Source organism: Aphelocoma coerulescens, chromosome 8 (assembly GCF_041296385.1).
Source record: "Aphelocoma coerulescens isolate FSJ_1873_10779 chromosome 8, UR_Acoe_1.0, whole genome shotgun sequence".
NCBI classification, from domain to species: domain Eukaryota; kingdom Metazoa; phylum Chordata; class Aves; order Passeriformes; family Corvidae; genus Aphelocoma; species Aphelocoma coerulescens.
The window spans coordinates 31,669,042-31,691,446 of NC_091022.1; the positions used below are offsets into that span (position 1 = coordinate 31,669,042).

The 22,405-nt window shown below is 45.7% G+C and overlaps 2 protein-coding genes across 6 annotated transcripts in view; both read left to right on the plus strand.

Moving 5' to 3' along the window:
- Positions 1-15,911, plus strand: part of DNAJC6 (DnaJ heat shock protein family (Hsp40) member C6) — a 41,305-nt gene extending 25,394 nt beyond the window's left edge. For all 5 annotated transcript variants that reach the window (XM_069023633.1, XM_069023634.1, XM_069023636.1 and 2 more), the window contains 14 exons: positions 1,961-2,094; positions 2,710-2,904; positions 3,568-3,685; positions 4,211-4,290; positions 4,462-4,655; positions 4,748-4,828; positions 5,498-5,941; positions 7,355-7,507; positions 8,271-8,339; positions 8,933-9,067; positions 10,661-10,921; positions 11,407-11,552; positions 12,583-12,759; positions 13,696-15,911. In XM_069023633.1, the coding sequence (XP_068879734.1) occupies positions 1,961-2,094; positions 2,710-2,904; positions 3,568-3,685; positions 4,211-4,290; positions 4,462-4,655; positions 4,748-4,828; positions 5,498-5,941; positions 7,355-7,507; positions 8,271-8,339; positions 8,933-9,067; positions 10,661-10,921; positions 11,407-11,552; positions 12,583-12,759; positions 13,696-13,797 (2,289 nt within the window). In that variant the 3' untranslated portion in view covers positions 13,798-15,911. The remainder of the gene's footprint in view (positions 1-1,960; positions 2,095-2,709; positions 2,905-3,567; positions 3,686-4,210; positions 4,291-4,461; positions 4,656-4,747; positions 4,829-5,497; positions 5,942-7,354; positions 7,508-8,270; positions 8,340-8,932; positions 9,068-10,660; positions 10,922-11,406; positions 11,553-12,582; positions 12,760-13,695) is intronic.
- A 1,096-nt stretch (positions 15,912-17,007) lies between these two features.
- LEPROT (leptin receptor overlapping transcript) lies at positions 17,008-22,199 on the plus strand. Its single transcript, XM_069023637.1, has 4 exons — positions 17,008-17,084; positions 17,301-17,376; positions 18,174-18,360; positions 19,539-22,199. Exons 1-4 carry the CDS (start codon positions 17,069-17,071, stop codon positions 19,653-19,655), a joined length of 396 nt encoding a protein of 131 aa, XP_068879738.1. The 5' UTR covers positions 17,008-17,068; the 3' UTR covers positions 19,656-22,199.
- The last annotated feature ends 206 nt before the right edge of the window (positions 22,200-22,405 follow it).

Below are 22,405 nucleotides of genomic sequence, written 5' to 3' on the forward strand. Positions count from 1 at the left end.
GCAGGAGTGGACAGGGCTTGGAGCACCCTGGGACAGTGAAAGGTGTCCCTGCCCGTGGCAGGGGGTGGCACTGAATGGGCTTTAAGGTTCTCCCAACCCAAACCAGTCTGGGATTCTGGGATTTGCATTTTACTCTAAGTAGTCACAGGAGAAAACGCAGCCTTTAGACTGAAGGGGGATAGAAATTGGGCAGAAAACACAGAACTGGGAATTGTGTTGAACTGTGAAATGGAGATTATTGAAGTCTCCTGCCATCAGGAGCCATCAGGCCTGGCTGAAGGAGCCCAGCTGCCTCTGCTCCTCTCTCCAGCACAGCTGAACTGGGAACCCCTCAGAGGGATTATTCAGCACTGGGCAATGCTGGGCGGTGTGAGGGTGGTGTGATCCTGGATCACTCCTCATTTACTCCATCCAACCTTTCACATTGACAGCAATGCCCAAAAGCAGAGCTCTGCTTTGCTCCTGGAGCCTAAATTAAAGCAGGAGGCTGTCAGCCCTGATCAGCAGAAACTGGGAGGAGTGGAGGAAATGACCGATCCCAAATTGCACAGAGCTCCCTTATGAGTCTGGCATTTCTGCCTTGCACAGCACAGCCAGCGGCTCTGGGACATAAATTCCCTTCAAACAGAGAGGAGGATGCACTTGATGCCTCCAGTTCTGGAAATCTAACTCAAAAATCCAATTCCTTTGCTGTCCTTTGAGCAATGGATATCAGGATAATGAGATAAAGGACAGGGAGTAATTTCCAACACTTTCTAACAAGGCTGCAGAAACCCACTTATTTTATATGAACCTGAGAGATCTTGTCAGAAACAATTGGCAGGGGCTAAACTTGGAAAAAGTAAACAGCCTGCTCATGTCAGCAGGTTCTTGGGGTCTGGATCAGCTCCAGTACAGAAAACCCTACAGAAAGTGGCTGGAATGCCTAAAAGGTGCCTGAAATGAACAACTGCAAGGAGCAAGAGTGGTGAGGCCCTGAGGAGTTGTGGATTCCCCATCCCTGGAAGCGTTCAAGGGGGCTTGGAGCAGCCTGGGATAGTGGAAGGTGTCCCTGTCCATGGCAGGGGTGGGACTGGCTGGGCTTTAAGGTCCCTTCCAACCCCAACCATTCCATGATTCCATGATTCCGTATAACTTTTGTGTGACTCCCTCCCTGGTGGGGCAGTAGCTTTCCTAATTCTTCCTTGGAAATGAGTTTTGAGTTGGGGGATCCTTTGTTCCTCTGGCACAGGGAAGATGAGCTGGGTGCTACAGCACTGTGGCAGTACTGAGCAGGTATCCCTCCCTGTGCCATGAGTTTCCACACCTGCATTTTGGTGGAAGCTGCTGGAAGAGCTGTTTCTTATGCTCCCAGGTATATCAGGAACCCAGGGCACTGGGAACACAGTGATTCTCTGCTCTTTCTGTATTTTTGATCTATCAATGTGACTCAGCAAACTTTCCCCCACAATCACCTTAAAAAAACCCCATCAGGAGCAATCTGTAGGTTGAGGGCTGTGGAGATGTTCGGGTGAGGGAGCCTGGGGCTGGATTTTTTGTTTGTTTATCCTTTTCCAGGATAAATTTCTGTTAGAGGACTGCCTGCAGCTGTAGGATGGGTACACTCTGACCCCTGTGGTCACTTCCAGGCCTACGTTTGAAATAATTATAAAATTACAGCTGGGGAGCAGCCATGAAACACCAACGTTTGCAGCCAAAATGTTCTTGTCGGCTCTCCAAACAAATGTAAACCACCCTCAGCTTCGGCTGCTCCCTGGATATTATCTTAGCTTTGATTGTTCACTGAAGTCCTGGGTGTTGAATAAATGACACAGAACTGAAAATTCCTCATCATCTTGTGATCTCAATCCTAGTCTTTCTGGATAAGTTATTTTTTTGTAATTTCAGGAGGAGTGGAGAGCTGAAATTTAAAGGATGTTTCTGACACACAGTTTTTCCCCTCTTCCCCTTTCCTTGCCAGGACGGCCGTGCAGCCTCAGCAGTTCTGGTCAGTGCAATGTTCTGTTTCTGTCACCTCTTCTCTCATCCTGGCCCTGCTGTGCAGCTGCTGAACACAAAGAGACCTGGAATTGTACTGTGGCCATCTCACAGGAGGTACAGTATCCTGGCTCAACACTCTGAGCTGTGTTCCTCATGCTCAAAGCTGCCCAAAGACCTGCCAGGTGTGTTTTGGCCCCTAGGCTCAGACAGGTGTCCAGATCACACCGTGCTCCTCAGAAATAAGTGGAGAAGTGGGGATCAGATGCTGGAATCATGTCCAGAGCAGCTGTGAGATTTCTTTCCTTGGAGATTCTTGGCTGGGTATCACCCCCAGCACAAAATCCAGTTCTGAGATCAAGCTGTGAAGCTGCTCCTGCTCTGAGCAGGTGACCTTCAGGTCTTCCAGCCTGAATTATTGTGTTATTTGAGATGTCCCTGCTCATTGCAGAGGGTTGGATTAGATGACTGCCAAAGGTCCTTCCAACCCAACCATCCCATGCTGAACCCGTGGTTAACAGGGCCTGGGTGAATCCCTCTCCTGTGTCAGCTGCATCCTTACAGAAGCAGAACTGGAGGTGCACATTCTGTGCCAGCTGCAGGGATGTTGGAGCACATGGGAACTCCAGTCCTGGGCCTGTGAAAGAATGGCACTGTCACTGGGTTTTGAGGCCGATTTTGAGTATGAAATGAAAGAAACGGAGACTTCAGCCCTGGTTTCTCTGCTTGCAGGTACATAGGATACATTTGTGACCTAATAGCAGACAAACCTGTCATCCCCCACTGCAAACCACTCACGATCAAGTCAGTCACCCTCAGCCCCGTCCCCTGCTTCAACAAGCAGCGCAACGGCTGCCGGCCCTTCTGCGACATCCTCAGCGGAGAGACCAGGATCCTCACCACTTCCCAGGAGTACGAGAGGATGAAGTGAGTCCCTGGGACCCCCTGCCATCCTCAGGAGCTGGATGCAGCCAGACTTTCACTCTGCTGTAGAGTATCTGTGCTGCAGGCATTGCCAGGCTGCCTGATCAATGAAGATACTCACTGAAAGTTAGTGCCGAGGGTGGAAATAAAGGGCCAGAGGGAATGTGAGGTTGTCAGAAGGTGGGATAACTGCACAGACATCAGGATCTGAGGTTGTCAGAAGGTGGGATAACTGCATGGACACCAGGATCTGAGGTTGTCATGAGGTGGGATAACTGCACAGACATCAGGATCTGAGGTTGTCAGAAGGTGGGATAACTGCACAGACATCAGGATCTGAGGTTATCAGAAGGTGGGATAACTGCATGGACACCAGGATCTGAGGTTGTCATGAGGTGGGATAACTGCATGGACACCAGGATCTGAGGTTGTCATGAGGTGGGATAACTGCATGGACATCAGGATCTGAGGATGTCAGGAGGTGGGATACCTTCACAGAGATTGTTCAGAGCTGTATTGGTTCCCCCTGTGGAATATTCTTGTTTTAACCAAGCAGAACATTGAATGCTCTTTCTCCTTGCTTTGGCCTGAGGGCAGTGAGAGCTTTTATGTGGACATGGGATAGGAGGGACCTTAACCACGGCTTTCCTCCTCTTCCTCTCCAAGAGAATACCGTGTGCAGGAAGGGAAAGTCCTGATCCCACTGGGAGCCACTGTCCATGGAGATGTTGTTGTCTCTGTCTACCACATGAGATCGACCATCGGGGGACGCCTCCAAGCCAAAGTAGGAGCTGGTTTCACTTCTCTTGTGGAGGCAGTGTGGGGAGCTCAGAGCTGGCTAAACATGGAATCTCCAGAATTTCCCTGAGGATGTATTTGAAAATATTCAAGTTGCAGAGTGGGCAGTGAATATTTTCCTCTTCTCCATTAATTTTTGGTGCTGTTTGCTGTTTCCTAAAGCCTCCACTCCAAGTGAAATGGTTTTATATTTTCTGGGAAACAAACCTGTTGCTCCAATGTATTCAGTGGGAACAGCTTCATTTCATTGCAAAACTGATGAGTAGATCCCAGAAATAAAGAGAAGCAGGGAAAGAAGGCCTGTTCCTGAAGGCTTTCTGCTGTACAGAGGCTGCAGCAGCAGGGTTTAAGGCAGATGGAAACATTGGGAATATTTGGGAATATTGAGAAGGAAATACTGCCTGTAGAACAAGCAGAATGAATTAAGTTATGCAGCAGTTAAATTAGGGTAGACTTAACTAACTCCTGTATTTAAACCCTTGTTCACTCTGGTGCTCTCTGTTTTTTTCAGATGACCAACACACAAATATTCCAAATTCAATTTCATACTGGATTCATAGCCCTGGGAACAACCACTCTCAAATTCACCAAGTGAGTGATTGAAACTGCACATTAATCAAACCTGATGCATAAAAGCCTGATGAAGGCTGAGGGAGAACAGTCACAGATGAAATATGAAAAGCCTGGATATACTGAAAGCCTTTTTATAGCTTTCCAAAAATATTCTTCCCTTTTAAACTGGACCACTCTTGTCCCCTTTAGGCCTGAGCTGGATGCCTGTGACTCTCCAGACAAATACCCTCAGCTCTTTCATGTTATACTGGACATAGAAATACAGTCTTCAGACAGACAAACTGAATTAACTCCCCCATGGGAGAATTTCACAACAAAAGACATCAATCCCTCCATTCTCTTCTCCTCCCACCAGGAGCACCAGGACACTCTTGCTTTGGCAGGTAAGGGCTGCCCAGATTTATTCCCTGTACATGATTTCTTCATGCTGAGCTGGGTTTTGCTTGATCCACGTCTCTGGTGCTCTGTGCTGCAGGTAGAGGTGCCACGGACTCCCCCCAGGATAACATCAGGAACGTTGGGCAGAGTGCATTCTTCTCCTCTCTCAGCTGGCAAGGTAGGCAAGGCTTAGTCTGCAGAGTCAAATCTGCCTCAAAGAACATAAACAGCTCCTTTTCTGCCTGCCTGGAGCACGGAGTGAGGCTGAAGGATCCCACTGTAGCGTGTCTTTGCCAGTAGGTCACAGAGCTGCTGCTGGGCACACCCTGACGTTGCAAGGCAGTGGGAATTCATTTCCTACAACATCCTCTTCAAACTGCTCTGTGGGACCATTATTGACACAGTTCTAGGGTGAGCCTTCACCCGAGGCCTCCTTCATGTTAAAACTTGAAATAAATGAGCCTTGATGAGAAAATTTAGGCTAATCTTTGCAAAGGACTCATGGGATCATTTAGGTTGGAAAAGACCTTTCAGGTCATCAAGTCCAACTGTTCCCCAGCACTGCCAAGGCCACCACTGACCACGTCCCCCAGTGCCACATCCACAGGGCTTTTAACTCCCTCCAGGGACAGGGACTCCACCACTGCCCTGGGCAGCTGTGCCAGGGCTGCAGAACCTTTTGGGGGAGAAATTTGATGACTTTTATTTTAAAAAGCAAAATAATTTTAGCCAAATGCTGCTGTGCTATTCTCAGTAGCTTTCTGCTCTGCTTGTAAGCTGATTTTTACAGGACCTTTGTGATGACCAAACTAACAGCTGCCTAATTTTATTTTCAATCATCATTTAGATCAGAAATCTGACAAAAGTAGCTCTCACCCCACCTCAGAGGATCGAGCAGCGTTGGTGCATGAGGAAAGCGAACAGTCAGATGACGAACTCTTGTCCCTTTCCAGTCAGCACAGTAATGCCAGCGGTGACAAGCCCCACGGGACACCCAAACACAGCAAAAAGCAGCAAGAGCCTCCAGCAGCACCTCCCCCTGAAGACGTGGACCTGCTGGGCCTGGATGGCAGCCCCATGAGCAAGAGCTTTCCCTCGCAGCCCAGCGCTGCCCCCTCTAACTCTGACCTGCTGAATGATTTGTTTGGGGTCGGTGGGCCGAGCTCCCAGAGCCCCAGTGGAGCCGCTGCTGAGGAGGTTTTCCACGTGGGGGGACCTGGATCTGTGCAGTCGACCCCGCGGCGCTCGGCAGCTTCGGCGTCGCCGTCCCCGTCCCCGAGGGTAGGAGAAGGTAATGGTGGCTGTGCCCAGCGGGGCACTTGCGCCTGGAGGATCCCTCTGGGGGATCTGCTCTTGGCCACCCCCGCTCATGTGGGGGATCCCAAAAGGCCAAGCAGCTCCTCTACTCTAAGCTGGTGCATCCTCAGCAAACCAGACCCTACTGGAGCACACCCAGGGGTTTGGTGGCTCCTCACACCAACAACCACTGGAGATCCTCAGTTTTGCTCTCATTATGTGTCCAATAATGCATGTGAGGAGATTATGAGTTTAAAAAAATCCTCTTGGGGTTTGGGTAGGCCCATAGCACTTTGAATTTAATTTCTCTTTTAACTTAGGGTGTTTGGAGCTGTGATAGTGATCCTGGACTAGGAAGTAGAGAATTTCTGTTTCTTCCAAGACCAGGCTGCAGAAGGAATGGTTGGATAGATATTAGGGAAAGGGATCTTTTGAAGGATAAAGCAAACAGAGCAGAGCAAGTGCAGAGAGAGGAGAAGAATCCAAGTTTCAGCAGAAGAAATCGGTCACTTGTGCCTGGAGAAGGTTCCTCTTGCTGTGGCTGTTGCAGGCTCAGTCTGAGAGCTCTCACTCAGGGAAGATTGTGCAGACACATCACATGAGGTGCAGCAACAGGTCGGGAAAAGATTTAGGGATTTATGAGCTCTATAGAGCCAGGATCACACAGCTCAATTATCCCAAGCCAGGAAAGCAAGGATAAGAGCTTGGGAGATGAGTGAAGAGTAGTGACTGAGTAGCATCATTACCACAATGCAGAGCTCCTAGGGATTGTACCTTTCAGGATGCTTTTTACCTTAAATTTGTTGACAAGAATCTGAGTGACTTCATAGGAGTTTCTTTTGGTTGGGCTTGTTGGGGGTTTCACACGAAAGACAGAAGACTGAACAAACTGGTCAAAAATGGAGTTTGAGAAGAACTGGATTTTTGTAACAAGGGATGCTCTGTAGGAAAGATACCTGTTATTTTATAAAGCTGTTTCTAAAAGTCCTTTTATCCCCAACATGGATAACCTCTGCCAGCCTTAAATCATCTTGAGAGGAAGCAGGGATGGCAGGAATTCCACCGGGGCAGTAACTCCAAGCTCCACCCTCTACTGGGAGTTAAAACTCCATCTGAAGTGTCTGAGTGCTTAAATACTCACTTTGCCTGGCTCCAAATTCAGCCTCTCTCCTCTCTTTGGGAACGAGAGGTGGGGTCAGTCTGTTGCCATGACCAAGTCATGGGGCTCTTTAGGTCCCCAGAATTTGTTTGGGGTACTGATGCTCTCCAGTTGCTCCCCCACAGTCTCACACTCTCCTATTTGCTGTCTGCAGGTATCAGATTTCCTCTCCCCACAGCAGTGCCCTTCCCCTGGAGCACATTCCTGGTGCACGGTAATGATTTCGTTTTCTCAAATATGTTTTCACAGCCACTGCCTTTGATCCATTTGGAAGTAGCCCCAAGCAAACGGGTCCAGACCTCCTGGGTTCCTTCCTTGGCTCATCAGCTGTCCCTGGGGATCCTTTCCTTCAAGCCACAAGAAGCCCTTCACCAACTGTGCACAGTGATCCCTTTCACATGGGTAAGAAAGGGGAGGCTCTGCCAGGGTGTTTAAATAAATGTAAAATGTTGCTTTGAAATAGAAATGGAACCATTAACTACAAACCGATGCTTCCCATAAAATGACCCTAAACCACAGAAACCCCACGAAACAGGAAAGAGCTTTTTGTCTCTGGACTTAAAGTGTGTTCAGCAGTTGGAGTGTGGTAGGATGAGCCGAGTTTTGCTCAGGTCTTAGACTTAATTAATAGGCTATTTATATAAATAAAAAAAGAAGCCATGAAGAATGTCTGCCCACATATTCCTGTGGTTATGAGGTCTCCTTTGAACCAAACTACCATTAATTGCACTGAACACAGCCATATTAAGAGAAAACACACATCCTTTGGTGATTTTAGTTGCAGTCACCAACTTTCTTTAGATCCAGTACCAACCCTGACCAAATTCACAGCTGAATTTGACTGAAAAGAAGGAATTTTCTTCTCTTTGTTTGGAATGTTCCTTAATTTCCTCTTCATCCAAAAATTTAATGTGTAACCCTGTCTGAAACACATTCAGTCATGGATTTGTTTGTGCCAGATCATCTAATGTGTTCCTCGGGTGTATTCCCTGGAAAGTTGGAAGGGATCTTAAAGATATCCAGCTCCAGCCCCCTGCCATGGGCAGGGCCACCTCCCACTGGAGGTTCTCAGACTTTGTCGAGTCCCAGTGGCTCTTGGTGGGCACTGGGCCATGCTGGTTTTGCTGGGCTACTTTGAGATACTGATACCAATCATTCTGTTTAGCTTCTAGCACTCCAACGGTTTCCATCCAACCAGATGTTTCCAGTGGTTGGGACTGGCCCAACAAAGCAGGTATGTGTCATAAAAATACAGGGTGGTTAACAACAACAAGAAAAACCCTTTAAGGAGCTCTGAGATGCAGAGGGAAAATGCTGCCAGTGACTGCAAAGAAAAGGTTCCCTCTAAAGATTTCCAAATTAAAAAAAAACCCCTGGATTTGTTTCCTCAAGAGCCCAGAGCGGGACAGGTGAGGTGAGGGTGTCCATAGGTTGTTTCATTCCATGTAGAGCCACAGGAAGGACCTGGGAAGTGCTGTCATTCCTGGGATGCCACTAAATGATTGCATGATTCTTTCTAATCTTGGGAGAGTGTGTATGGCCTCCCAAAGTTGCTTCCTGAAGGCTTCTAGTTCTTAAAATATATCCATGTGTCATAATTCCTCTGTCAGTGCAGACAGTCTGGGAACATTCCTGCTGCTGCTCCTAATTGGGAGTGGGTGTGCAACAAGTCTGAGGCTGCTGAGGAACCTGACAATGGTACACTCAATTTTAATAGCAGGCTTCTAATATGTGACTGAGCACTGGGGAAGAGCTGCATTCACATCAAACAGGAGGAAAAATGTTCTTTTTCCTTTTTTATATATACTTTTTTTTTTTCTTTTTAAGGTGGTCTAGGAATGGGAAGTAAGTCTGCTGCCACCAGTCCTACAGGATCCCTCCACAGCACTCCCACTCATCAGGCCAAACCCCAAACACTGGATCCATTTGCTGATCTGGGAAGTCTTGGAGCGAGTTTAGCAGGTTTGCATCTCTTATTAAAAAAGAAAATGATAAATTACCAGCGTTCTTTTAGAGAAATAGGCTGAGCAGCCTGGTGTGTGTGGGGCCTCTCAACCCACCTGCATGCCAGTGCTGCTGCCAGGCTTTCCCTTCTGCCTGATTCCCTGTAAACTCTCACAAATCCGTGCTTTTCCTGATCCCTGGTCAAAAAATGTGCTGGCAATGTGCAGGGAGCTCAGCAGGCTCAATGGATTGCAAAGCATAACCTCTGATAAGTCTAAACACGCTCTGGCTGAGGATGCTCGGTGTTCAAATGCTGCTACAGGCCTGGGAGGAGAATTTGGCTCTGCAAAGCTGCCGGGGTTCTTGAGGAATTGTTTCCTTCTAGACTTGACTCATTTTTCTGCTTTGTGAGAAAACCTGTGGAATTAATCTGCCTCATTTTTCTGCTTTGTGAGAAAACCTGTGGAATTAATCTGCCTCTAATCTGCCAGGTATTTGCACCTGGCTACAAAGCTTGACTGCTTAGAAAAGCCTTTCCCCCTTGTTTTATTTCATAAAACAATCAGCAAACTGCAGTGTTAAAAAGGCAGTTCTGAGAAATTACTGAAGCTTTGCATAAACCCCAATATTGTCTGACTGTGGTAAATAGATTTTTCTTGCCTTTGTTGCTGCTCTCAGCTCTTTGCGAGCCCTTGTGGTTTGGTGTGATGTTTGTTTTCCCCTTTGCGTCAGTACCAGCATGGGTCTGGAATTAGGTTTCCCAGTTCCCTCTGCTGGATTACAGGCTGCTCTGCAGGAGCAAAATAAAAAGGCTGCCAAGCCCCATGTCAGAGCCACCGAGGTCCTTTTAAAACATGCATTCTGTAGGAGAGTGGTGAGGTTTAAAAACAAATGGCTTGGCATCCTCAGGATATTTAAGCACATTTTTGTTCGTCGTGACTGAGTCGAAAGCACTTCATCCAGTTTCCATGACACATTCCCGAGCTGGGAGTTGAGTGTGGATGTCAGTGTGAAATAATAAAACATTGACACTGGGTACCTCCCACAAACACAAACAGAGCCAGAGGAGCATTCCCTGAAGCAATGAAGTGCTGGGACACATTGCTGTGGATGGTATTAATCAGCACAGTGTGAGGAGGTACGATTTCAACAACACCAGCTTGGTGTTGGCACTGGCACAGGCTGCCCAGAGAGGTTCCTCATCCCTGGAAGTGCTCAAGGCCAGGCTGGATGGGGCTCTGAGCAACCTGGCCTAGTGGAAGGTGTCCCTGCTCATGGCAGGGGATGGAACTGGATGAGCTTTAATGTCCCTCCCAACTTCAATCATTCTGTGATTCTGTGTTGTCACCATCCACACAGAGCTGTGGCTCCCTGTTACCTACATCGAGCTTTCCCTGTTTCCCCAAGCAACCTCCAATTCCTCAAACCCTCAAAGCTGTCCTTTAAAAAGCTCGCAGGGCAATGACAGGAAAGTGGAAGGGCAAAACCGATGTTGCAAAACCAAGTTTGTGGCAGAGCTGAAAACTGGGAGATTTTAGCTGGATTCCCTTTAGGGAGGGCGAATCAATTCCCTGTTGTAATTCCCACCCTCACTCCCGTTGCTCTCCGCAGGTGGCCCCTCGTTCGCCAGCAAGCCGACCACGCCGACGGGCATGGGCGGGGGGTTCCCCCCGTCGCCGCAGAAGCCGCCGCCGCAGCCCATGGGTGGCAGCGGGTGGCAGCAGGGAGCGGGGTACGGCTGGCAGGGGGCACAGCCCAAAGGCCAGCCCAGCGTGCCCCACGCCTCCCCCCAGAACAAGCCCAACTACAACGTGAGCTTCTCGGCCGCGGCCGGGGCGCAGGGCGAGCGCGGGAAAGGACCTGCTAGTGCTGGTAAGAGCCTTGGAATTCTGCATCCAAAGGGCTGGCTCCCGGTATCCCTTTGTTTGGCAGCTTGGGGCTAAGCAAGTCAGTCGTGTTGATTATTTGGTGCTGTGTCCTGTCTTAGACTCTAACGTGTGCTATTTAGGAAGTCCTGTATTCCAAATGAGTTTCCAAAATAATCCTGGCAGTGTCCCAGGCCAGGTTGGATGGGGCTTGGAGCAACCTGGGATAGTGGAAGGTGTCCCTGCCCACGGCAGGGGGTTGGAACTGGATAAACTTTAAGGTCCCTTCCAACCCAAACCATTCTGGGATTCTATAATAATAATAATAACAACTTAAAAGTAACATTAAGTAACATCTTTTACGAGAACCTGCACTCTCAATAGCACTGGGAAACTGTTAATGTGTTTAACTGAAGGGTGTATCTTAGTTGGAAAACCAGTGTTAAAAGCACCATATTATGATAATAACTTCAAATCTTCCTGTTTTTCAAGATTCCAAGCCAAAAGTGTCTGCAGATTTCGAAGATTTATTATCTGGTCAAGGGTTTAATGCTCACAAGGACAAGAAGGGCCCCAAAACAATAGCTGAGATGAGAAAAGAAGAAATGGCAAAGGAGATGGACCCTGAAAAACTAAAAGTAAGCAAAATTCTTGGTGATGTTCTCACAGTCATTCAATGTCCTCAACAGCTTTAAAACTCCAAGGTTACATTTCTGTCCTCAACCACACCACATCAACAATGGCTTGCTCAGTGTCATTGTCTGGGCTGCTGCTCTTCCACAGCACTCCAGCCCTGATTAGCAGGCGCAGCTAATTGAACTAATCCTCTGCCTCATTAATCCTGCCCGCTTTGGAATTCTCTCATCTCTCCTCAATAAATTGCCAAACTGCAGATCTCTTATGAAAGGGAAGGGAATTCAGTCTGTCCTGCTCTGTATTTGAAATATGAAACCACAAATTGCAATTACAGAAGGAGAGGGAACTCAGAGGAAAAGCTGCAGCAAAAGCCAAGCAGAGTTCTAGAAAACAGAATGATCCTCTAAAAATGTCCTGGGTTTAGCCTTGTGGAAAGGTTTTAACCTTTGGGAAGAGTGGGACAGCAACCAGGCTGAACACAAACATCAGCCACAACAGCCAGACAGATGTCAGGCCATGGAGTGGGCAGGAGTTTTCTCAGGTCCCACTTTTATCTCCACAAAAGCTGTTGAGCCACTGAAGCTCCCAGCTGATTTGGCCTTCCCAATATAATTCTCTTAGCTCTGATGCATTCTTATTTCATTGGGGCAGCTCAGTCTGGAACTGTGAGATCTATTTACCCTTTGGTTTTCACAGTTACATTTTAGCTCTAGCTGAGCTTAGTTTAGCTATGCAATTATTACCTTACTAAAGAAGCAGACAGTTACTTAATTTACATTTTGACTATTCCATCAAATGTTACTAAGACAGTGTTTTTAGCAGGGATGTTGCTTAAGCTGTATCTTAACTTTCAAGCAGTGATATAAAAATTAATGATAATTAGAGACAGACAAAGGTTTTCTAAAGGTTTTCTAAAGCATGGAAAGAAATTTAAGATGCTCCTTGGGGTCATGGCTATTCAAATGAAGAAACTTTGTCCCGGCGGAATATCTAATGTGAGGCAAAAATAGACACTTACATTCCTTTCTGCAGGTCCTGGAGTGGATCGAAGGGAAGGAGAGGAATATCAGGGCACTGCTGTCCACGATGCACACGGTGCTGTGGGCTGGGGAGACCAAGTGGAAGCCTGTGAGTATGGCCGATCTGGTGACTCCAGAGCAGGTGAAGAAGGTGTACAGGCGGGCTGTGCTCGTCGTTCACCCGGACAAGGTACGGCTGCGCTGCTTCCACCTCGCGGGGAAACTGCCGGCGGTGATTTTGAAGTGTTGGATGGGATCGCTGAATTTATTGCTGCAAGCAGCTCTGTAGAAAGCGGGAGCTCAAGATTTCTGCTGGTTTCTGAAAGTTGAGGGCTCTAAAGTCATCCCTGGAAGCATCCAAGGCCAGCAACCTGGGATAGTGGAAGGTGTCCTTGCCCATGGAACCATTTAGTCTTTCAGGTCCCTCCCAGCCCAAACCAGTCAGGGGTTTTGTGAAAACACTCCCAGCCCCAAGATTGTGCCTGGAACCTGCTGCTTCAAGCAGCAGAAAGTCAGAGCTTTAGGCACCCTCACTTTGACCCTCAGCCACTCTGCTGCTGGACAACAGTTCCTGCTAAAGGAGATTCAAACCAAACTCCGGCAATGGAACAATCAGGTTGTTGGAAAGCCCAGCTTGTGGCTCATGGTCTGGCTGCTGCCACTTGCTGAGCAGAGAGCAACAACTCCATCTGGGACACTCCATGGGGAGGAGGAGGCTTCTGCTTGTCAGGGAATGGAGGCCCTGAGAGTCTCAAGGCTTGGGGGGATGTGAGCTGCCCAAGGTTTGCAGGAATACTGATTAAATCCAGGAACTGTGTCAGGTGGCAGCTCTTCCCCTTCCGTGCAGGTAAAATTCCTCTCCCAACGCCAAGGTTACATTTATTATTTAGAAGGTTACATTTATTATGCCCGTGGGACAGTGCTTTATCCCACTTTGGGGTTGTCAGCTCTGAGGAGCAGCAAAGCCAAGAAATTCTTAAGGAAAGCAGCCCTCCAGAGTAGCTTCTTTTTGTCAAGGAATAAACGAAAATTCATGGAACTGCTTGGGAATCTGCTCACTTGTCAGCTGTGTGTGGTTGGGTTTGGCAGCTCTGATATCCCTCTTTTCTCTCTGTTTTTATTCCAGGCTACTGGGCAGCCATATGAACAATATGCAAAGATGATATTTATGGAGCTAAACGATGCCTGGTCAGAATTTGAAAACCAAGGGCAAAAACCCTTGTATTAGGTACTTTCTCAGTCTCCACTACAGACCCGTGCTAGTGCTTATATAGTCTCTTGTCACAAATGTCACAGATCAACCAAACTCTGGCTGGAAATTCAGAAGTTTCAGAAAACTAAGAGCCTAATATTTATCATGAAGAGCAAGAGAAAGGTTTCCTAACTTGTCTCCAGAATCCTGAGCTCAGAGCAACTCTGGCCACCTGGCTCGCCCTACCAGAGCCACGGGGTTACAGTTTCTGGTAACTTTTCCATTTTATTTTGGATTCCAGTGGGACAAGAGAGAATGCATACTGGGAAAAGGTGGAATTGCTCTCTTCGACACAGTGTAGCTGGTGAATTTCCTAATTTTTTTTTTTTTTTTTTTTTTTTTTTTTTGGTGAGATGTGATATGGCAATGCTTCAGTTGAGTTCAACAACTGGTGGTGAGGCCCAAACTTCGATGTACTTTTTTTTTTCCTGGGTTTGGCTCAAATTATCCAATTGAAGTGCTCAGCTGTGGTGTAGGCCCACTCCTAAGAGTCACCATTTGCTGCTTAATTGCTCATGTAGTGTAGTCTGGCTGAATAGAGCTGAAGCTGAACCCTGGGTTAGGTCAGCGTGGCAGCTGCCCGCTGCTTTTGCATTAATACTGTGCTCCACCTCACAGTCCCACAGTGAAATGTGCAGGCAGAATTCCTCAGCAAGTGCTTTTGAAAGGAAGCAGCGAGTCCTTGATTGAACAGCACCTTGTTGGTTTGTTAAACAGCAGGTTTGGGGGGAAGGGTGAATCCACGCTTGTCAAAGTGAGGAGTGGGCACGTGCTGCGTTTCCCACGGTTCTCATCAGCAGCTTGAAACCATCAAAGAAATATCAACAACTTAAAATTCTGCTGCAAAGTTTTAGAAACTTCCCAGTCTCTAGGTAACACTTCCCCTCCCGAGGATTCAGAACTTTTTCCAGCCCACTTGTATCACCTTTATGCCTTTATCAGCTCCAGAGCACTTGGCCAAGGCTCTTGGCAGGCTGAAACCTGTTGCAGCTTCATTTTTCAGATCATGGTGTACAAGCTGTCACGTCGACATCCATAGCCCAGGTCTGATTTCTGAGGTCAATACAGTGCAAATTGATTATCTGAAAAGTTTATATTGGACCAAAGCAATAACATCACAAGGAAATCTCTCTGATGCTGAAGCTGAAGCAGCTTTCCTAGTTCAAAAGCGAGTTCAAATTCAAACTTCACCCCAAATTCTGGTGTTCTTTTGTAGAGTAACTAAAGCTAGCAGTTTATTTACCAACATGTATCTGTATTTGAGGGATACTCAGAAGATGGGCAGGAAATAATTTGTATTCACTGCCTCAGGAGCAGGTTGCCATCGGATGTGAGTCTTTAAGGCTGGTGGTTTTCCAAGACAATCCACTACTTGTTGCACTTACATTTTCAAGTGGCAAAGCTATTACTGCAAAGACAGTGTGTCAAAGTACATGGCTTTCTGTATAAAACTCATCCTTTTGTTGTATTGGTCCATTATTTACTGCCATTAACGGAAAATGTGAAACCAACACATAGGTCTCCTTTTATATAAAAGACCTTAAGATAATAGTAACAAACTGGATGTTATTTATTAATGTTTTGATCCAGTATGTGCTTGTCTTATTTAAAGAGATAACTGGAATGTGAATCATGTTCCTGTGATTTGTTGGTTTATTGTTTCTCATTCACATTTGTAGATATTGTGACCTATGCCTATATAATAAAAAGGATCTCATTACTATAACGTACTTTTTTTAATGATGAAAACCTCATTAGCTTTGTATCGAGTTTGTCATGGCACATAACTCTGGATACTCATCCATTCACAAAATACAAATCCATCATTAAACTTTACCAAAAAAAACCCCTTACCCCACTTAAGCTTTGATTACTTCCATCCCTAATGTTTTTATGGATGCATGAAAGTATTAGGATGTATGTATATCCAAATAGTTAACTAAAAAAAACCCCATTCTTGTCATATCTGGTAGTGACAGAGGTTATCAATGTTCAGGTTTACTGTTTGACTAAATTATTGTAATTTTTGTAAATACGGTATATACTCAATGAAATTGTGACTGGTCTAAAACATTTGTATATACATTAAAAAGCTCAAATTAACATATTCAGGTATGTTTTGTGCTTGTGACCACAAGGTTCAAGTCCTACATCTGCTCCTGTGCGAGGGGTGGCGAGCCCTGGCTGGGTCAGTATTGTCACTGTAACACGATCGTTCATGACCTGTCATTATCCACAGGTTTGCCATTCCAGGTGCTTTTCCCAAATTAATTGGAAACAACGTGGCATTGCTGTGCTTGGGCTACTGCCTTCAGAGACCCGCAGCCAAACAAGTCAGCGAACCCGAAATCTTCACTTGAAGCATTTAGCAGATTAAGCCTGTTTTTAAAAGCCTTCTTGGCTCAAAATAATGAAAAATGAGAAAAAAAATGTGGGGAAAAAATGGGGAGATATAAAATGAGAAGAGCTGAGAGGTAGAGAAGAGAGGTATCTGAGGAAAAGCTCCCTGGGGCAGGGTAGTGAAAAGGCTGTGCAAAATCTCCCGCAGAAAGGCTTTTCTTGGAACAAAAATGCTGTTCTTGGGATAAAAATGCTGTTCTTGGGATAAAAAGGCTGTTCTTGAGGCAAAATGGTTCTTTCTGGGGCAAAAAGGCCGCTTCTTAGTCTTAAAGGCTGTTCTTGGGGCAAAAAGACTTCTCTTGGGTCAAAAATCTGAGCTCAAAAGTGCCGTCTCAAAAATCGGAGGCTTGAAAAACACCGCTTTAAAAAAAAAAAAAAAAGCTGTGCCTTTCTTCGTGTGGATTAGCAGAAGGGGAATGATACAGACCCTGAGGCGCGCGGGTCCATTTTTTGGGGTGAAAACAGAGGTTTTCGTGAGTACCCACAAAACGACAATGACTGAGGGGCGGGAGCTCTTTAAAGCGGTGTTTACGGCTTCAAATCGCGGCTGCGCACAAACATACGTTTATTACGCACACGCATGAACTTAACGCACACATATATGCATTAATTACACGAACACAGGTGCTCTATATTAAAATAAACCCATTCGTTTGTGAGGGTTACGCGCGCTAACCCCCAGCCCTCAGCCGTCCCCTCAGGACGCCCCGCCCCCTACCGCGAGCGCGGGCGTGGCGGGAAAAGCCGCGCCCGCTCACCGCCCGCCCTTTTAAAGGATCGGTCACGTGAGGCGGGAAGGGGGCGGGGCCAGAGGGCGGAAGCCGCGCGGTGCCAACGGAGCCCGGACATGGCGGGCGTGAAAGGTACCGGGGGCTCCCGCTGAGGGAGCGCGCCCCGGGCAGCGCCTCAGCGCGGGGGCGGGCGGCCGGGAATGGCGGGGAGGGATGCCCGGCACCCGGGGAGGTGGTACCTGGCCCTCGCTGAGGGATGCCTGGCCCCCGGTGAGGCGGTTCCCGGTGCCCCGGGAGGGGTGCCCGGTGCGGCGGCCCCGCCTCACCGCCCGCCCTGTGCCGTTGCAGCTCTCGTGGCCCTGTCCTTCAGCGGAGCCATCGGGCTGACGTTCCTCATGCTGGGCTGCGCCCTGGAGTACTACGGGTGAGCGGGCCGGCGCCTTTCCCAAAGCTTGTTCTGTTTAAAATCCGTTAATTAAGGTGTTTCTCTCATTTAATTGAGCTGTTTGGCTCCTCCTGCAGCCCCCCGCTTCCAGGCTTTTGGCACGTGGCAGTTTGTTGTGATTAAACACCACTTCCTTAGCCGATATTTGCATTTCCATTATTAAAAAAAAAAAAAAAAGACTGCGAACAGCTCTGCGCTGCCTCAGGAAAAGCGGTGCCGCCTTGCTAAGCAGGCGTTTTAAATCTCACCCAAACATTCTCCTTTATGGCCTGGTTTTTTGAACAACCCTCCTCCTCCCACAGGGTTCCATTTGGAATGTCCCCCCCCACGGCAGGAGCCGCAACCGGATGAGCTTTGGGTTCCCTTCCAGCCCAAACTGCTCTACAATTCCGTGATTCTGTGTCTGTAACAGTTCAAAAAATTCAGAGGAGGCTCACGAGAGCTCTGACGCAGAGATGAGGTGCAAGGGTGTGCCTGCTTTATCCCTGGAATTTGGGGAAGCGGCTCCTGTCCTGCTCCAGTGCATTTCCTGCTCCCTCTGTGGTCAGAGTTGAATCAGCGAAATGATGCAAAAGTAAAATAAATTAACACTTGGTCGTGTGAGAGGGTGGATGCTGCTCTACCACTGCAGGGAAAACAAGGTGGACTTGCCCCATTTTGGGTGGAATCTTTTGCTTAATCCACTTTCCGAGCCAAAAAGTAGAAGTATTGCACTACGTTTCTGATTGAAGTATCTATTTTAACTGATTATGAATTTCTTTCTTCCCCCTCCCCAGTGTGTACTGGCCTCTGTTTGTGTTAATATTTTACTTCATCTGCCCCATTCCCCACTTCATTGCCAAGAGGGTCAGTGATGACAGTGATGCAGCCAGCAGTGCCTGCAGGGAGCTGGCCTATTTCTTCACCACAGGAATTGTTGTCTCTGCCTTTGGATTTCCTATCATCCTTGCTCGGGTGGAAGCAGTAAGTCCTTGCTAATTTTTGTTCTCAGACACCACTTACTGGATATCATCTTTAAGTGCACTGTAAATCCTGCTTTCATTTCGTTACTGTGTTGTCTCCAGGTGAAAATAATGCACTGAAATTTTCCTTTTTGACCTGAACAAATGACTCACATGACTGAAAAGTTTTTAGCTGTTCTTTTTCCCCTCAGACTTGTTTTGCTCCAGCACAAGATAATATCTCCTCCTCCACCTCATGCTTCTCTGTCTCGTGACCCTTTGCACCACTTCTTGCTCCAGCTTCCTTATTTTTATCTTGGAATGTCTGCTTTCTCCATTTAGGATGCTGTGAACTTGGGGAATGGAGAGTGTTGGGAGTTAAAAGATAAAAGGCCAAGCTTCCAGAGCTGACCTTGTGGCTTTCAAAGCATTTCCCAAGCTTTGGCCCCTCAAAGCCTGAGGAAACTCTGCCTAAGTTCTTTCCTCTTTGCTTTCTGAACTGCTCTGCAGTGCTGAGATTTTGGTCACATTTGTTTGAAAGGCAAAGAATTTCCCCCTCTCCCACATCCCAACCACTCAGTGATGTTTTAGTGTGTCCTGTTGGTTTTCCCCTTTGCTTTCAGTCCTTTAAATTTTGTGTGCTTGCTCTGAATTTATTTGTAGTGCCCAATTTCCCTGCCATTTTTATTTTGAAGTTGTGGCCCTGGCAGCAGCAGAACGACCACGAGAGGGAACTCTCATTCATGTATTTTAAGAGTAAATGTTGCTTATTTGAGTAAATTTAGTTGTGCAGCTCATTAAAAAAAAAAAAAGCTGATTACATTTAAAACCATGTTTTCCATGCCTGTTACTTATTTAAAAGGAGATCTTTTTATTTTGTTGCATGGCAATGAAAGGAGAGCAGTAATTTCACCAGATTTCTCTCTGATTTAGGTGTGTTTTAATCATTATGGCAAGTAATTATTTTCTTCTAAATCCTAGCAGTAGCTTGGCTGAAGTGTTTATTAGTGATATCAGTGGCTTCTAATTGAATAATTAGTCACAGAAATTGAATTATTTATTGTCTTTCCTGCTTTTAGCATCTTTCTGTAGTATTTTTGGTTTTTTACTATTTTAGTTGATCTAATGCCTAGAAATAACTAAAACCTAGAAATAACTCTTCCAAGAACTGCTTTGATTGTTCCATTTCTTGCATTTCAGATCAAATGGGGAGCCTGTGGCCTGGTGCTGGCTGGCAATGCAGTCATTTTCCTTACTATTTTAGGCTTTTTCCTTGTGTTTGGAAGAGGAGATGACTTTAGCTGGGAGCAGTGGTAGGAGCTCGCTGTGGTGCTGGTAATGCTGAATATTTTACAGCCTTTCTGCCCTGCTCTGTGTGTGTGTACAGATATTGTAACGTGTGTGCTGCACATCCACGTGGCTTTACATTATCACTTCATAACTTGCTTTTAAAATGCACTTCAGCCAAAGGGACAGTGCTGACAGTTGGCTTAAAGTAGTCACTCAAATCTGGGGTTATTATGAATTTATCCTTGAAGAAGTTTACAAAATATAAGCAGTTTTACCCATTTTCCCACTATATTTGCATTAATTTTTGTTTTAATTTTAGTGTCATTGATCCATTGGTCACTATTCCTGTTGGGTTTTTAACCATATAATCAAAGTAGAACAATATAAAGATTATCCTAATTGGTATTGTTAAACTTGATCAATCTTTCTGCTTTAATTAAGATGAGTTAGCATTTCCTTTACATCTCATTAATTGTAATTTGAGGGGTTTTCCTTAGTGACATAAAGCCAAACAAGTTCTGTCAACTCTTACTCCCTAATGAAAGCAAAAGAAAATAACCCTGGTTAAAAATCCTTCCACTTATGTTTATTTAAAGATAATTTTCTCCCCACAAAGATACTCCCTGTGCCTATTCAGTGTAAAAATGGTGGATTTATTTGGGGAATAATATATTTTAATGCATCTTAAAGCTGACATGACTTCTATGAAGGTTCACAAAAGGAGAAACTACCCTCAGGACACTTGAAATCACAATTTAGTGTTCAACTCTATTTTTATGTGTGTAAAATGCCTGAATTGCTAAGAATTGAGTGTTCTGCTGGGTAGGATTTCTTATCTCCTCCTTGCTTTTAAAACACACTTATTCAACTCCTATTCTTTTGTCTGTAAGAAGGTTGTTATTACATTAAAACACTATATTTTTAAATAGCATTATCCTAGTCAACATTCGTATAATCACACTTGGAAAAATAAGTTTTATTACTTTAGTTTTGTAAGAACGGAGTGAAGCTTCAGTAATTAATTACATGAACACTCTGAAACAGGGACAGAAATCATTCTGTGGTCCCCAGTCATGGAAAATGGTTCAAGCAGGAATGGAAAATTGAGTTTCAGGAAGGTTAATTCCATGTTTTCAGTGGAAGTTTCAGCTGTGTGAGAGGGAGCAGTTGAGTAGCTGTATTTTATAGTGCAGGGTGTCCAGGCTGTCTCCTGCTAAAAGAGGAATTCACATTAAAGGACAGTTTTTTCTGGATGTTCATGCTCCGTCCAAGACATGGCAGGATAAACTTGTAAAGATCCTGGGAATAACAAGTTATCTTAGTGTCTTCTTCCTACTTTTGATGAAATCTGTTGGATCCTACTCCTAGGGAAATTATTTGTTTTAATGATAAACCAAATCTTTCAGATTAAACGTGACTTCCATGTTTAAATCCTGCTTTGATTTTAAAGAAGTTGCCTTTTTTCCCTATACAGTGGCATTTTTCACTCGATTAATGAAGTAAAGCAGTGAAATAAAACCCAGTCAGTGCCTGATGATAAATTCCTAATGCCATTGCTAACAATTCTATTAAACTCCTGTTGGATCAGGATTGGCTTCTGGGATGGTTTTACTCCATTTACGTACCAAAGGCTGCAATAGAAATCTACAAAACTACTCAGTTACTAGTGGAGTTTTTGGGAGGAAAACTGAGATTTAATTTTTCCTTAAAGTGAATCCTGGTTTGTGGGCTCTGTGGCAGTGTGTGAGTTCTCAGTGGGACAGGGACAGTGAACAAGGACAATCTGAAATGACCAGGAGGACCAGAAAGTGCTGTTTTAAATTGCTTTTTGCCAAATTCTTCCATTGTACTGTATCCCATTTGGGTTGTGGTTGGTGGGTACCTCATGGGTGTTGAGTGGAGAAGATCAATGCTTTTTTTGTTATTATTATTTTTCTTTGGAAGCAGCTACGTGCACTAATCCCCAATGTGAACTTCATGCAGTTTTCACATGGACTTTACATTTAAATGTTTAAAATTATGTTGAACAGTGTTGAAATCATGGAGATCTCCCATGACCTCTGTAAAAGTAAATTTGCTTTGTTATCAAATATGGTAAAAAATAATATTTCTGTGGGGTTTTTGTCCAGAGCTTTGCTCCCACTAAGCTCTGATGGTCTGTACTGGGAATTCTGTCCTATCCCTCCAGCAGCAGTTTACTGTGGTTTCTCTGAAATGGTTTTCCTATGTGGAAGTGAATACTGTGTATCCAAAGTGCCTTAATTTCCACACCACACTGATTTTTGTGGATGTACCTCCATGGCAATATCACTGTGTGTTCCATAATCAGCTGGAAATCTGTGGCTGCATTTTCCAAAGCTTCCTTGTCAACTAATCCTGTTTCCTGTAGTTGGGAATGCAGGGCAGCTTTTGTACCTTTTGTAAACACTGTTTTTATCTTCTGTGATTGCCATATCCTTGAGATCATGAAGTATTAAAACATGGACATTCAAATATATTCTACTTTTCTTTCCCAAGTTGCCTACTAAAACTGACTTCTGGAATTGTCTAATAAACATATATGATGCTTAAGTATTTGTCTGTCTTAAATTTCAAGAGGTGACAAGAGGCTGGTGTGAGGGGGAAGGTAAAACATGTCCAGTGCTGCTTTCCTGATGCTAGAATGGAAAATTCCTGGAGCTGTGGAATGTACTGTAAAGGTAAAGGATCATCACTTACCTTTTGTGTACATGGTGAAGCTGGGAGCTTTTTAAAAGCATTCCATAAAAAAGATGGGA